Source organism: Vanessa atalanta, chromosome 13 (assembly GCF_905147765.1).
Source record: "Vanessa atalanta chromosome 13, ilVanAtal1.2, whole genome shotgun sequence".
In the NCBI taxonomy this organism is placed as follows: domain Eukaryota; kingdom Metazoa; phylum Arthropoda; class Insecta; order Lepidoptera; family Nymphalidae; genus Vanessa; species Vanessa atalanta.
In genome coordinates this window covers 9,877,958-9,892,824 of record NC_061883.1, presented here as the reverse complement: position 1 = coordinate 9,892,824, position 14,867 = coordinate 9,877,958, and the positions used below count along the sequence as shown (strand labels likewise).

General features: G+C 31.6%; 2 protein-coding genes across 2 annotated transcripts; one reads left to right on the top strand and one right to left on the bottom strand.

The window, feature by feature from the left end:
• Positions 1 to 449: 449 nt before the first annotated feature.
• Positions 450 to 2,868, bottom strand: LOC125068375 (the record flags this gene model as incomplete). The annotated part of the gene is made up of 3 exons (XM_047677474.1): positions 450 to 637; positions 1,991 to 2,138; positions 2,581 to 2,868. Coding segments are annotated over 3 exons (624 nt in total), but the record flags the coding sequence as incomplete, so codon positions are not given.
• A 3,879-nt stretch (positions 2,869 to 6,747) lies between these two features.
• LOC125068400 (ankyrin repeat and zinc finger domain-containing protein 1-like) lies at positions 6,748 to 14,577 on the top strand. The gene is made up of 11 exons (XM_047677499.1): positions 6,748 to 7,021; positions 7,165 to 7,374; positions 7,970 to 8,130; positions 8,207 to 8,485; positions 8,578 to 8,800; positions 9,180 to 9,309; positions 9,944 to 10,256; positions 11,218 to 11,378; positions 11,852 to 11,993; positions 12,246 to 12,398; positions 13,037 to 14,577. The coding sequence occupies exons 1-11, from the start codon at positions 6,895 to 6,897 to the stop codon at positions 13,175 to 13,177; spliced, it is 2,040 nt and encodes a 679-aa protein (XP_047533455.1). The 5' UTR covers positions 6,748 to 6,894; the 3' UTR covers positions 13,178 to 14,577.
• The last annotated feature ends 290 nt before the right edge of the window (positions 14,578 to 14,867 follow it).

Below are 14,867 nucleotides of genomic sequence, written 5' to 3'. Positions count from 1 at the left end.
AATCTGTTGTTTTATATGCGATTTTTACTATTGAACTTTTCTATTGATAAAATTTGCACTAAGATTATGAACTTCTGGTACCTTGAGTTATTTTATTGATGCAAGCCATGGTGGGTAGCCAAGTTACGATTAAATTTGAAAATTCAGTTGTAAAAGTTAATATAATTAGAGACAGGTAGGTAATCATAGTAAATAATTAAAATGGTTTTACTAAAATTCCAGTGTGATCTATAGAGTAGTCACTATGATAGCATTTGATAAAATTATTGTTAATTTTTATTCCAATCCTGTCAATTTTTGATTTTCGTCAGTTTCTTCTCATTACTAATATAAATAAATAATAAATAAAAATATATGTAGGTAGGTACTTGAAAATGTTTGCCATGTTTCATATAAAAATCGTTTTCAAATAAATGAGACAATCAATTACAACACAAAAAAGTTTTTATTCAACCCATAAATTTAGGACGTCCCGATCTGAACTCACTCAAATATCTAAAATTTCTTAATTTGGCTCTGAATTTTCCTTTCTTCTTCAGACGTCCCATGTGTTGCAGCGTCCTTATAGCGGGTAAGAACCTATAGACGGCATTCATTTCATCTCCCATGCAGAACAAAAAGGAAGCCTCAACGTACGCTTTAAAATATTAGAGATTTAATTAGTTCAATATGTAAGTATAAAAATATTTTGGGTATCTTATTTCTAAACTTTGATTTACTGTGTTTATGAAGTATTGTGGTGGGTATCGCTTTGTAGTGAAATGCTTCGTATTCCATAATTCCTACTTATAAAACAAGAAGAGACAGAGAATATCTTTGTTTTTTTTTTACACATACGCAGAAATGAACAAAACCATATAATCTGGGCCTTGTAATTACGGGAAAGTGTCACGGGTCCATTCACGACAACGTCTCGTCCTGATTTTTTAGGCGACTTAGGGGTTGCATTATATTTTAAAATAGTCTTTATATATTTAAAAAAAAAATAATCCCTTTGTAAATAAAAATAAAAACATTTGGCAGATAGCCTAGGAATAAAAAATAGTACATATATGTAAATAGTATGTAATAATAAAAAAGGTCACGATAACAACCTACTAATAATTTTGTAATCAAATATCAAGATTTTTTTTAATTTTAGCGTTCCGATAATGGAAATATTTTTTTTCTGTCAAACTATTCATAATTTATAAATATTTTCCGCCTATGATATTGTTTTAATATAACTAATTATAGTCGCCATTTTGTTATTTCCTTATACATTATAAAACACAAACATCGATAAGTATCTATTTATTAATTTAATTTATTTGAAACACAAATGTTTTACCTTTCAAATATACCTTGCATACGCGTACATCACTTTATCAAAAGCACATTCTGCGCACCGATGCGTATCTCCACGAACCAAACCATAACATTAATTTGTAACTAATACCTACACGATAGATGCGCTAGTTTTGATTTCACTGTGACGTTAACAAGTGCCTTGGGTGTCCATATTGATTGAACGCAGCCTCCCATCCCTAAGCCTTTGATGTAGCCATCACAGTTGGCATATAAACAAAGGTATCACGAAGCCATCGATGTACGCAAATAGGTACATGTAGTTCGATAGTTTGGTGAATACAGGAATAGCAACAGTTGATAGTATGTGGTATTGTTGTCTAAATCTAAATTTACTCGGTAGTTCGAACTTTTTTATGGTAGGTACGATTCTGATTTGTAATATTAATATTAGATAGAGGACATTTGAATCCTCAATATATAACTACATAGGCTGCTTGCAATTTCAATCATGACTCCTTTAGCTATTGTCGTACCCACGCTTATCATTTTACTATTAACTGGAGGAGAAAATAGTTAAGCCCGCGCTTATTCTTTAGGTTTTTTTTTTAATTATAAAGGTTCGCTAAGCTATATAGTGACGTAGAGGCTTAACTAAATATAGCTATTCTAATAAAATATGGTTTAATATTCATGAACTAACAGGAGCTGTGCGATGTACTACTTTTTCCTTCCCAAAACATCTTACACTGAGCTACGTCCATGAAGCAGTGGTTCTGGAACATTAAAGCCGGTTCACGCGCCACGATGCCAGGGACTCCGCACACCGGTGCATAGGTATCTGGACATTTCTGTAACATGAGATTATCGCAATCGGATGAATGATTTAGTAACTATTTATTATAAACTGTAAATAAATTATAAGACTACAACTAGAACAGACTAAAATTTTTAATAAAATACATTTCCAATTACATAACAGGAATGTGTGGTCTTCTATACCATTGGAAACCATTCGAGGTTTTTTTTTTATAATATGGATTGGTTAACGAATATATAGGTCTTATTAAGGGAAATGGTCACTGGTCCATATATATTGATGCATTGAGAAATTTTAACCATTTATTACAACGCCATTGCGCCAAACTTGGGAACTAAGATGTAATGTATCTTGTGCCAGCGGATACACTGCCACACTCAACCTACAAATTGGTTTACAATAGTACTGAGTGTTGTTATTTGGAGGTAAAATATTATAATTAATTAAGAAAAAGTTTACATTATTAAACTCACAATTGGGCACTTGTGGTAGCACGATGATAGCGTGGGTCTGTGGAATGTGTCGTTGCTAATATTTTTAGGTATAACAATCCAAGGTACGAATACCTTTGCAGGTCCAGCGTATTTCAAATGCTTCCTCCTAGTATTGAAAGGTCGTATTTCTTTTAACGGTAAATCAAATACATGAGACGCAGCAAAGAAAGTGTCGATTGTGTCATTTATATCACCATTAAGTCCAAGCATATTGCCGTTTATAACTACTAAATTTTTATAATTTTTATCTTCTTTTTCATCATATTTTTTACTAGTAAAATTTACATTATACGCATCTTTACTAATATTATCTGATTCTTTACAAATAAATAGATCAGTTTCATCATATTTCTGTTCATTTTCACAATTATTTTTTACTAATTCGCATTTACTCTTAAATAATTTAATTCCGTAACCGACGCCATCTTGTCTGATGCCGCACACTTCGTGTATATTTTCGTTAATGCATTTATAATCTGGGCAGTCTGTTCCGTTAGCATGAAATAAAATACTGTTCGATTTTTGATCATTATTCTCCACACTATACAGACTATCATTAAAACCTGCAAATGACTGCTCGCAGTACTCTTTGTTAATTAATCCGTAAGCTGTAATATTGAATAGTCCATTACGATAATATTCCTGTCATAGCATTAAATGTTATATGGAAATTAAACAGGTATAATCAGATTAATTCTATAAGCTTTTAAAAGGGTTAAATGTAACAAAATCAACAATTAATCAGATTAATATTCTAATAAAAAATTCTATTAAAAAATGTCAAGTAAACAGTCTGTAAATGTCTCAATGTTGGGCTAAGGCTTCTAAGTTTCTGTGCAACTTGCCAAAATATGATCGGGTGAATAAAAAAAAAAAATCAAAATATACTTTTTTCAAGTAGGCTTTTACAAGCACTTTTGAATCGTCATTTAACAAACTGTATAAGTATCTATGTATAAGTGAAGCTACCACCGGTTCGGCATACAGATTCTACCGAGAAGAACCTGCAAGAAACTCATAGATTTGGCAGATTTGCATTCGACACAATGGCAGGAGGTTATATGACTATAATTTTTTTTTTATAAAGTAATTAGTTTTTGATTTTATATTGTATTGGATGGAAGAAATACAAAAAAAATCTGAAAATAGTTGATGTAAGATGACACTAAAGAAAACAAAAGTCATAGTGTAATTATAAGTATATGCCTCGACAACAAAAGACACGGCTGTATAAAAAAAAGCGAAAATGAAATAATTTAAAAAAGCACAAACGCGACTGTCTGTGGAGATCGAATATAATTCTACATAAAGATACTTTGCTAAACATTACCGGGAAAACCTTGTAATGTAACTCAATAAGCCAATTTAATAATTAAAGACTTAACCAAAGACCAGCTAAACGACGTTTTAAAGCAAGGCTAATTATTGTTAATTGTTACTTAACCAAGTTCGTTATTTACGGTGCAACCATATTTCATGAGTTCACATTCATTTTTGAATAGTTTCAATCTGAATCCGTTTTTTTCCGTGCGTAATCCACACACGTTTACATCCTGAACACCGTCACATTGCAATCCTTTGCAAAATTGAAGTTTCTCTAGTTCCATTGCTTTATTATTGTGAATAATAAACAGTACGATGCTGTAAAATTTCATTGATTAACTCACAGTCAATCTTGTTAATGAAATGAATATTTTTATGAATCCAATTAATTACAAAATCTTAATTATTTTGTTTTAAATTACAATTTAAAAATACATATCTATGCTAATTTTATAAATACGAAAATAACTTTGTCTGTCTGATGTGCCTAACGACCAACGAAAAGTTTGGCATTGCTGTTATTTTTGAATTTATTTCTTTCCGAACCTCTTTTTTTGCTATAACTTATAAAAAATTGACATTTAAATCTTATGCCTTAACATACTATACTTATATAGTAATTAAAAAAATTATATCTTATATAAATTCAGGTCTTATGTATTTTTATTAGATTTGTTAAAATAAATTATATTATACTACAATAAATCATATTATTATTAAGGAAATACGTATTATACATGTTCTGCATATTTTATTTCTTAACGAGTTCGCTTAAAGATTTTCCTGATTTAATATTCTTGTGTCACGACGCGACGTCGCGGCAAAATATCCGCTCGGAAGCAACCAATCACGTCGTGTTTGCTTTAGGGCCTTAACCTGCTTATTGCCTCTATTTTATTATATATATACTAGGATCTAGGATCTAGGAGTTCACCATGTCCATAGTCCATATCAATCCGCTTACAGTGTGAGGAATACATAAATGCAATTTTTGGTAAGAAAATCCTTATACAAATAAAATAATTCAATACCTTGATAATAAACCTCATCAACCTTAGAAACTAAGATTTTATGGCCCTTGTGCCTATAGTTACGTTGGCTCACTAACCCTTCGAATCGGAATACAGCAATACTAAAAACCAGCGGTACGTTACGGTATTGCTAGCGCATTTTACTGTGTCATCCCGACGGCTTAACTACCCCTACCCTATTATACCTCCTGTTCTTTGGTACCTTTTAGTATAACAGTGTCTATGGATGACAATGACCATGTTACGTTAATTTTTACATGTTGACTTCATGTTAAGGGTCTTATTTGATCATTTGCCATCTGAACTTACTTGGTGGTAGGGCTTTGTGCAAGCCCGTCTGGGTGGGTACCACCCACTCATCAGATATTCTACGCCAAATAACAGTACTCTCTATTGTTGTGTTCCGGTTGGAAGGGTGAGTGAGCCAGTGTAATCACAGGCACAAGGGACATAACATCTTAGTTCCTAAGGTTGGTGGCGCATAGGTGATGTAAGGAATGGTTAATATATCTTACAGCGCCATTGTCCCATATGCTTGTCCGCCAACCAATGCTATACATATACATATATAAAACTTATAAATTTATTGCAAGAGTAAAGTACAAATAGGAAAAAAAATGAAATGAATTATTATGAAATAGTTTGTAGGTACAGGATCAATACACAAGTACGCGGTCTTTCGCATTATCCATAATGCTAAGAAAGTTTTAGATGATATATTTTTTTTATTTCCTAAATTTAATTTAGGTTTGTAACCATTATTCCAATCCATATAATCTATTCCAACCATAACAAACCTAAAGCAAAATAACAAACATTGACATTTAATTGACGCCTAATAATCTATGCTATTAATTATAGTGTTGCATATCGATAGCTCACTATCGATAGACAATCGATTATCTATTGATAGTAATTAAGGTGTAAGCGATAGTATCGATAGCTCCCCGTAAGAAATACTATTGATAATATCGATAGTATTGCAAGAACCAAAACTTACCGATATTATCTATAGTTTGATTATCAGATTGATATTTTTGTGCTATCGATAGCCAGTGATTTTTGTTAGTATTGCGTTTTTAATATAAGTAATGTAGTTGACTGTGTTTTAGTACAGTGGTACAGTGGTCATGTTGTGCTTGTTTTATGTGGTTACCTTCCCAGCTAGTAGCGTACAGTCGTATATAAGAGTTCTTATTTTGAAACCATAGTTCACTCAAAATGTATATGGGTCGCTCATGGAGAGCTATCGATAGTTCAATCGATATCCTGAATAGTTTTCGAGGTCAACTACTATAGTCAAGCTATCGATGGTTCTGCAAGACTGATTCAAAAACGCTTCGTTGTGAAGTTTACTTGAATAAACTTGATTTGATTTTATTTTGATTTTGATTAATTATGGATTCGCTAAAAAATTGAGTTTTTAATGTTATTTGAATAAGATTGGCATCGATCGCAATGGAATAGCGTTGTATAACATCTAAAGAAATATTATTTAATAACTTTCTGTATTTAAATATTTATTGTATAAAACGTATTAACAGCTAAACCGAAAAACATAACTGTAATATTCGTTTATCATTACTCCTCCTTCTATGAATCGTATTATGGGATTGAATTCAATAGTTATACCGATTAAAAGTCGATTGTTATGAAAATCGATTTATTTACCGTACCGTATGACATTATGTTTTACATCACTCATTTGACTCCAAACTTCAAAGTTGACATTTGATTTGACACTGCTTAACTTCACTTCACACTTCACATTGTCAAAAGTCAAAACAGATTTTGTCAATGAGTCGTAGGGTTATATTTTGTCAAAAAGTATTCAATAATAATCTACATTGCACAACATTTTTAAATTCAGTAATTACGTGACGTAACGCGGAGCGTAATAATATTTTATATAAACGTATAGTTGAATAAGTATGTAATAATGAGTACAAAAACTGATAATTTAGTAAAACCTAAAACTGTTCGAATTTTTGAATCGGATAATTTTGAGAAATTGCTCAATGGATTGCAAGTTGCAGCATGCATGCTGACTGAATCACATCAAGTTGGTAAGTAAATATATAAATATATTAACTTGGTAAAAATTATTACATACATTATCCTGTTGGTGTTCCCTTATACGTAATATTTTGAAATACTCATCAACCCCAATATGATATAACTTATTAATTTATTATTGAACCTTTAACAGTGGATGAGGCGAGTGTGCTCAAGCGTCTCAGAGCCTTAACCATCAATGGACCATCCGATGGTAACAGCTGTTCCTGCTGTGGAGTTGGTCCTTTTGAATCTCGCGTACAGCAGACTGCGCATTATAAGCAACATTGGCATACACATAACTTAAAGAGAAAATTGTTTGGAAAAGCACCATTGAGCTTAGGACAATTTAATTCAAAACAAGGTAAGAATAAAAATTATATAGGTTTTTACACTACACTCGCTATTTTGTATCAAAATTCTTCTATTAAATAATTAGTTATATAATAAAAATGATTGAGTAAAGTAAATATTACAATTAGAATCTAAATTAGTTGCAAAATTGATCTTTATGAAATACCTCTTTATTTTAGCAAGGTACAATATAGTATAAGGCTATGTCTATAATGAAATCACAATTATATATTTTGAGATTATCTCCTGCATCCTATATAGATATTCCCCTATATGTAATTTTACTATTAAAATTAATTTAATATAATAATAATTTATTCATGCGAAAATCAAATGTTCGAAAAATAAGCTTACGTATATGCGGTTACAAATTAAGTATGATGTTAATTAGATATTTTTATTATCTTAGTACTCTATTAACATGTAGCTTGGCACTTACAAAGGGTGAAACCTATTATGCTTTATTGGTTATTTATGTAAACGGTGTTAAGGATCAATAATTATATCCAATATGATGTAATAAGTATTGTATCATTATTATAATTTTTACAAGATCGGTTTCATATTGAGTGCTTTAATTTTTTTTTTTCTAATATTAATTTAAGATGACTCAAGTGTATCTGGCAGTGATTCCGAAACTGAGGGGAGTGGGTCCAATCCCGCAAGTGATCTCTTTGCAGCGGCTACAAGACACTGCAAAGCTTTCTTTACCAATCAAAAGAAACAAGTTTTTTGTATATACAGATGCATACTGCATCATAAGAAGGTAAAAATTTGTTAATTATATTATTATAGTTATTATTTATATTTTATTTTGATAACATGGTCGTGTTTTCTTGTAGGAGGAGCTTTCAACTGATGGTGAAGGAGTTGCTTGGGTAGAACGATGTCAACGACTTACTATACCTGGTTACCAACGATGGGCTATTCTAATGGTATCCGGTGGACATTTTGCGGGTGCAATTTTTTCCGGTGGTATCGCCGTTCTCCACAAAACTATGCATTCGTACGTGACTCGTAGAGGCCAGGGTCAGGCACAGATATCAAGGGACCAGCATAGTAATGCACCTCGGTCTGCTGGTGCTAGTCTGAGGCGATACAACCAAGCACAGTTTTTAGAGGTATGTTAATCGATCCGATGGGGTTTTGGGAGATGTATAATTTAAATTTTGGAGGTTGATTTATAATCTTTTAATTTATTTAAATTTCTTAGCATGTTCAAGAAATTATATCTGGATGGACAGAAGATTTGAAAGGGTGTTCTCTTATTCTATACCGAGCTGTTGGACCTACAAATCAAGCTGCTCTCTTTGGGAAGAATTCTCCTTTGAACAGAGATGATTTAAGAGTAAGGGTCCTGCCATTCCCTACACGGAAACCCACTTATAAGGAGGTGAAGAGGGTACACGAAACAGTTGCGAGTATTGAGGTTTATGGTAAGAATTAACATATTCAATATATTAATAGAACATTTTAATTAATGCAAACAAAATTTAAGACAGTTAGCTATAAAAAAATGTATTTTACAGTAAATACATTCTTAGACTGTATTATAAACTTGTAATTTGCACAACCAAATTATTGTTTACAATTAATTCTAGATGGTAATATGAAAAAATCTAATGTCTTAGCATTCATTTCGACTTTTATGAGAAAAAATATCAAACACAAAGCTAATAGCATTACATAGTATCATGTTATATTGATATTCATTAAATATGAACAATATATGCTGTAGACATTAAAAGACATAGAAAATATATTAAAGTGTATTAATTTTATAGTGAAAAACATTACTATCTATTATATTTTTAGATACAATGGAGTTATTCCAAAAAGCACTAATTGCGTCTACAAGTAAGACAACCACAAAATCCAGCTCGGACACAACCGTTGACCGCAGTAAGAAGACTCCAAGCAAACCAATTGACAGAGCTAAGTCTAGGTACAATGTTTATTTTATTTTCTATCTGTCTGCCATTTCCTCTTTTTGTCTATGCTAAGATCTTAAAGATACATAATTAATATTTCTTAGCCATTTAAACTCTGATAAGTGATAATAAAACTGCCTAAACGTTTGACTGCCTCGTTGGTCTAGTGACTAGAGGCCACAGATTTCGATGTTTTGTGCTCAAAATCCAGATAGGGCTGATAAAAAGCACATACAGCCGGCCCTTCGCCTTAACTCTTTTCCTCGTGTCGGATATGCTGTCCAATCGGATTATCTAAAGTGAGCGAATAGATGGTGCTCCTGTGTTTGAGTATAAACTCATCGTTGGCTGGTCTCACTCAACTGTACAATAAAACTGAGAATATGTTTCGTCGATATTATTTAGATCTCGGCCAATTATGTCATGTCAATTTAAGATAATTTTATATTTGTATATATATTAGTCCACCTATCTATTAAATATACTATGGATGAATTTATATTACAAAATATAACTACAGTTTGACATAAATGTCTTAATGAAGTACAGTAGCCATATGTCACCGGGTGTAATCAACACGTTTGCACGCAATAAGGATGTAATATTTATTATTTCATTGAAAATTTAAATAATATATTTTTTTCCCAGAGAACGCACGCCACGCGAGCTGCCAACACAATTACTATCGAGCGAGGATGAAGGTCCATGTTTCATAGATCAAGAAACTCCTGTAGGCTGGATAAAAACCCTTTCAGAGCAATGTACCAATGGCGTCATAAGCAATTCGAGAAAAGATCTTCTACACAATTCGGGACAAAGTAATTCGTCTGATAGCGAAGAGGAGAATGTAGGTGGTGCAGCAAAGATGAAAGATCTCGTAAGGAAGAAGAAGAAAAAGAAACCGGACGATAGCAAACCGCTTAAAAACGTTTCGTCCAAAGTATCTGCGAATGTTAGAAAGGTAGGGTACAATTAGATATATGTCTCAATCTATTATCTCTCTGTCTCTTATTTAATTAATTATGTAAAGCGAAAGCAACTCCGTTCATAGCGGGTGTCCCACGACTTCTCATTTAATATTATTCTTACATTAGTCATCTCACACACACTAAGGCCTCTTGTAAGCACAAGCGTTACTCACACTTATGCACGTCGTTAATTACGCGAGGAGTGCGCTCTTTCGTGAGTGAAAAGATCTATATATTCTCTATTGCAACCATAACAGGAAAAAAGCCAAATAAACAACATTTGACAGATATAGACATATGATATTCACTATGGATTTGCTAAAAAAATTGCGTTTTGAACGGCGAAACTTATAGGAATTTTGAAAGTAAATTAAAGTGGAAACAAGCAGTTAGGTATAATATTTTTGTATTATAAATAAAGATGTCTTAATCATAAACTCTTTGTAGTGCACAATATAGGTGATTTATTAGCAAATAGCATGAAAAACGTAAATCTAAAGTTTGTTTATCTTTTTTCCTACTAACATTGGAATAGGCTATAAGAATACTTTGAATTTTCGGCATTTCAAAGTATAGTATAGTTTAATTGCTTTGTAAAATAATATAAATTATAGGATTATCTATTAGTTAAAAAGTTGTAATAATCTATGGAATCATCTTAATCTCGTTGATTAATAATAATTTTGCGCTCTATTTAAGCTTAAACAAATAAGAAACTGGTAAATCAGGCTCAGCCATAGATACTTTTTACATTGGGATTTTAGTTGCGATCAATGTTATTCATTAATTATTATGACAATTTTTAGGTCCATGCGTACCTGTACTAATAAAAGACAATGAGAACAATATAGACATAGACAATTTTACAACTTTTTAATAATATAACATATTCCTAAGTTTGTTTTATGTATCTTCTTGAGTTCTCATCTAAAAATGATTTTCTTTACGTTGCAGATGTGGCAAATGATATCAGATAAGGAACTCAACTCATTAGAAACTATCCTGGAATGTTTCGAAGAGAATGAATTGGAAGCCGCTTGTAACGTACAAGATCCTGCGGACGGTAACACCGCGCTGCACAAGGCCGCCATTGCTGCTAAGCCGGATATGGTTACGTGAGTGTTGCAATTATTAAGAATCTATTTAACAAAAATTTAATCTCTGCTTGTGTAATATTACTATATTCAACAATAAGCATTAAGAAATGTTTGTTTTGTTAATTAATATCTGACCTTACATTATACTGGTTTAACGTTTTTCTTTATATAAATTTTTATTTTTATATTCTGCTTTATAGTTATTTATCTTAATATTTTGTATAACTAATAATAAATGTTTTATGATTAGTAAACAGCTTGTCTGGATAGATAAATACAATTTGATCTGATCGAAATAAAGTATTAAAACGATCAATGTTGATACAAGGATTAAAATAAAGTATTTTGTTGAAATTTACTTCCAAAAGCAACTTGTTAATAGTAATGTTTAATATTCAAGAAAACAGGATGGGTTTTTTCAAACTCCTGGTGATACTATAAAATGTATACTAGTGATTGTGAATGAAATAGTATTTTGTACTCATGTCTAGTAAGTTACTGGAAGCGGGCAGCGACCCGTGCGTGCGCAACGCGCAGCTGCAGACGCCGTACGCCGCCACCACGCACGCACACACGCGCGTCGCTTTCCGGCTGTTCCAGGCCACCTTCCCGGACAAGTACAACTATAACAAGGTACACGCACCACGCATGTTCAAAATCAAGTATTTTTTGTTATATAAAAGATAAGGAAGACAAAGAAATACATTCATAAAATAATGCTTTAATAAAATGTCGTTAAAGTGGGATTGAAATATTATCGGTGGAAAATCAAATTTAGTGGCTGTAACACTTACAGAACAGTGTTACCAGTACGAAATATTATTAAATAATTCAACATACATTTAATATTTTCTGGGATTTAATGTGTCTATATATTTTTTTCAGTCACAAATACCAGGTCCCGTGACACCCGAACAGTTGGAGCAAGAAAGAGAGAAGAAAGCCCAACAGAAGAGAGCGAAACGTCAGCGAGAGAAGGAGAAGCAAGCCGAGAAAAGCAAGATGAATAAATTTTTGCAGATGAATGACTCTGAAAAGGTAATGCTATGTTAAAGAAATGCAAAATTAAAAGAACGGCAATTGAAATAAAATAAATAATATATGTAATGTGAGTTGTAAACAGTAAACGCTGCTAAACTATCATAGTTCTATAACAATACAGTAAAACAATTGACGTTACCATTACATATAGTTTTTTCAAAAGTGAACTTATTTTTTTATCTATTGTAGGTAGACCACACTCTACAATTCCATTGAACTCGGTAACTTTAGAACTTTAGAAGTGTAATCTATTCCTTGGACTCACGATTCTTTGTTATTAAATAAATATATTATGTAAACAATGGTTTATTCAGATATTTTACATTACACGCAAATTTATTTTAATCTTAATATCTATCCATCTAAATAAGTATTCGGCAGATCTGAAAGATTAGTTATGTCAATTACTGTGTACAACTGAATCAGCATACTTGTGTCTAAATTGAAAATAGTAAAGAATTTGTTTCTCTTCTCTTTCGTATTTGAGTAGCAAGTATAATAAATAATTCATTATATATAATTATAATAAAAAAAGTTTAATTATAATTTATTTTAATAACCATTAGTTTAAATAGGAGGCCACAATATATTGGTGTATTAAATACGAATATTCATAATATTTGTTTAATTTCCAGATGAAAGCCGACGTCATGAAATGTTTCCTGTGCGCCGCGAATTTACCGAAGGCTCCATTTGAATACAATAATTATAAATTTTGTTCTATAAAATGTCTACAAAATCATCGAAATCTCAGGCCATTACATAAGAGTGCGTGAAATACAAAATCAAGTCATCGCTCATCGGATGATCAGAGCCCACTTGCATTAAATTCTGGGATAGATTAAAACTTAAAACAGTTGTATGACTCATTGTTAAGTAAAAATCAGTTAAAATAATTCAATTTTTAAATTTAAGTTCGTGAACCCTTTTATAGCAGTATATTAGCAGCCTGAAAATTTCCCACTGCTGGGCTAAGGCCTCCTCTCCCTTTGAGGAGAAGCTTTGGAGCATATTTCACCACGCTGCTCTAATGCGGGTTGGTGGTCGGCACCGTCGAGCACGAAATGAATTATAAACACAAATTAAGCACATGAAAATTCAGTGGTGCCTTCCTGGGTTTGAACCCGAAATCATCGGTTAACATGCATTCATTCTATCCACTGGGTCATCTCGGCTCTCCAGTATATATGACTTCTTAAAGTATTTCAGTTACCTTGTACCTATGTTATGCATATCCCAAGGTTCTGGGTGTAAACCAGGTCGGGCAAATGAAAGATGTAATTTACTGGCCAGAAATTTTCTTAGTACTATGTTGCTGTTTGAAAGTTGCCAGTGTTTACATACCCGTGCCTTAATGTTAGATTTACTCTGTCGAAACCATAGTACTTTGGTAGAGCAAAAAAAGAAAAAAACAAACAAAATGAGAGCTTAAATAAATTATCTTAATTTATAAAGCTTTATTGGATGTGTTGGCCCTAAGAAGTCCAAAACTTCCAATTGTCATAATAAAAATAATACCAGTTTTACATCTACATTTTTATATTATTTAATATAACTTTAATACTTATTTTAATATTTTGAAATTTAAGAAAAGAAGGAACTATTATTTTTATAGTTAAATAATTTATGTGGTTGTTATTGATATTAATGAAAATGTGTCTTGTCGACAAAATGAGAATAAATATTTGTTTTTTATTAATGTATGGTGGTTAAATAATTTAACATCCGAACAATTTGTAACATCTTATTTATTCGAAATAAGGAATATTTCATTCAATGCAATATTACATATTTTTATATAATATTGCATTGAATGAAATTTATTCTACTGCCAGACCCCAATTCTTTGTATAAGTGTGTTTCTGGAATGTAAGTGAACCAGTATAATTTTATATATATTATTCAACTAAGCTTTACAAGATTAATTTAAATTTACAGTTACCACCAGTTTGGAATGTAGTTTCTACTGAGACCGGCTAGAAACTTAGTTGATACAGTTTAACAGTTAGATTACATAGGTACGCTGGTTGAAAGCAACTATTGAAAGCGTTTACGTATAAGTTATGAATGTTCGTATACAATAACATAACTGTTTTATTATTGTACTTAATGAAATAAATAAGATGATTAAATGCAAATGCACACTGCCCTGAAGCTGAAATAAATATTATGTGTCTTGAAACTGTATTTTATTTTCAAACAATTTATGCTTCGAAAACAAATTCTTATCACGACTAAAACAACCAACAAAAATTTAGTTCGCGCCACAAATTCTTTTCTGACGTATGTATCCACGCTGGTTGAGAGAAAAATATTCTGCCAATGTCACGTGCAAAATGGATGATACTTATTACTTACTACTTATTATGAAGTTAAATGGATTAAAAATTTACAATACAATTTTGAAGTAGATTTTTTTACTGTTTATTAAAATGACAGGAGTAAAGATGAATAAAAAAATTTGAC

Coding starts and splice junctions, on each gene's coding strand:
- LOC125068400 (XM_047677499.1), top strand. CDS start 6,895: ATGAGTACAAAAACTGATAATTTAGTAAAACCTAAAACTGTTCGAATT. Junction 8,801..9,179: donor TGCGAGTATTGAGGTTTATG/GTAAGAATTAAC, acceptor TTATATTTTTAG/ATACAATGGAGTTATTCCAA. Junction 11,379..11,851: donor GCTAAGCCGGATATGGTTAC/GTGAGTGTTGCA, acceptor ACTCATGTCTAG/TAAGTTACTGGAAGCGGGCA.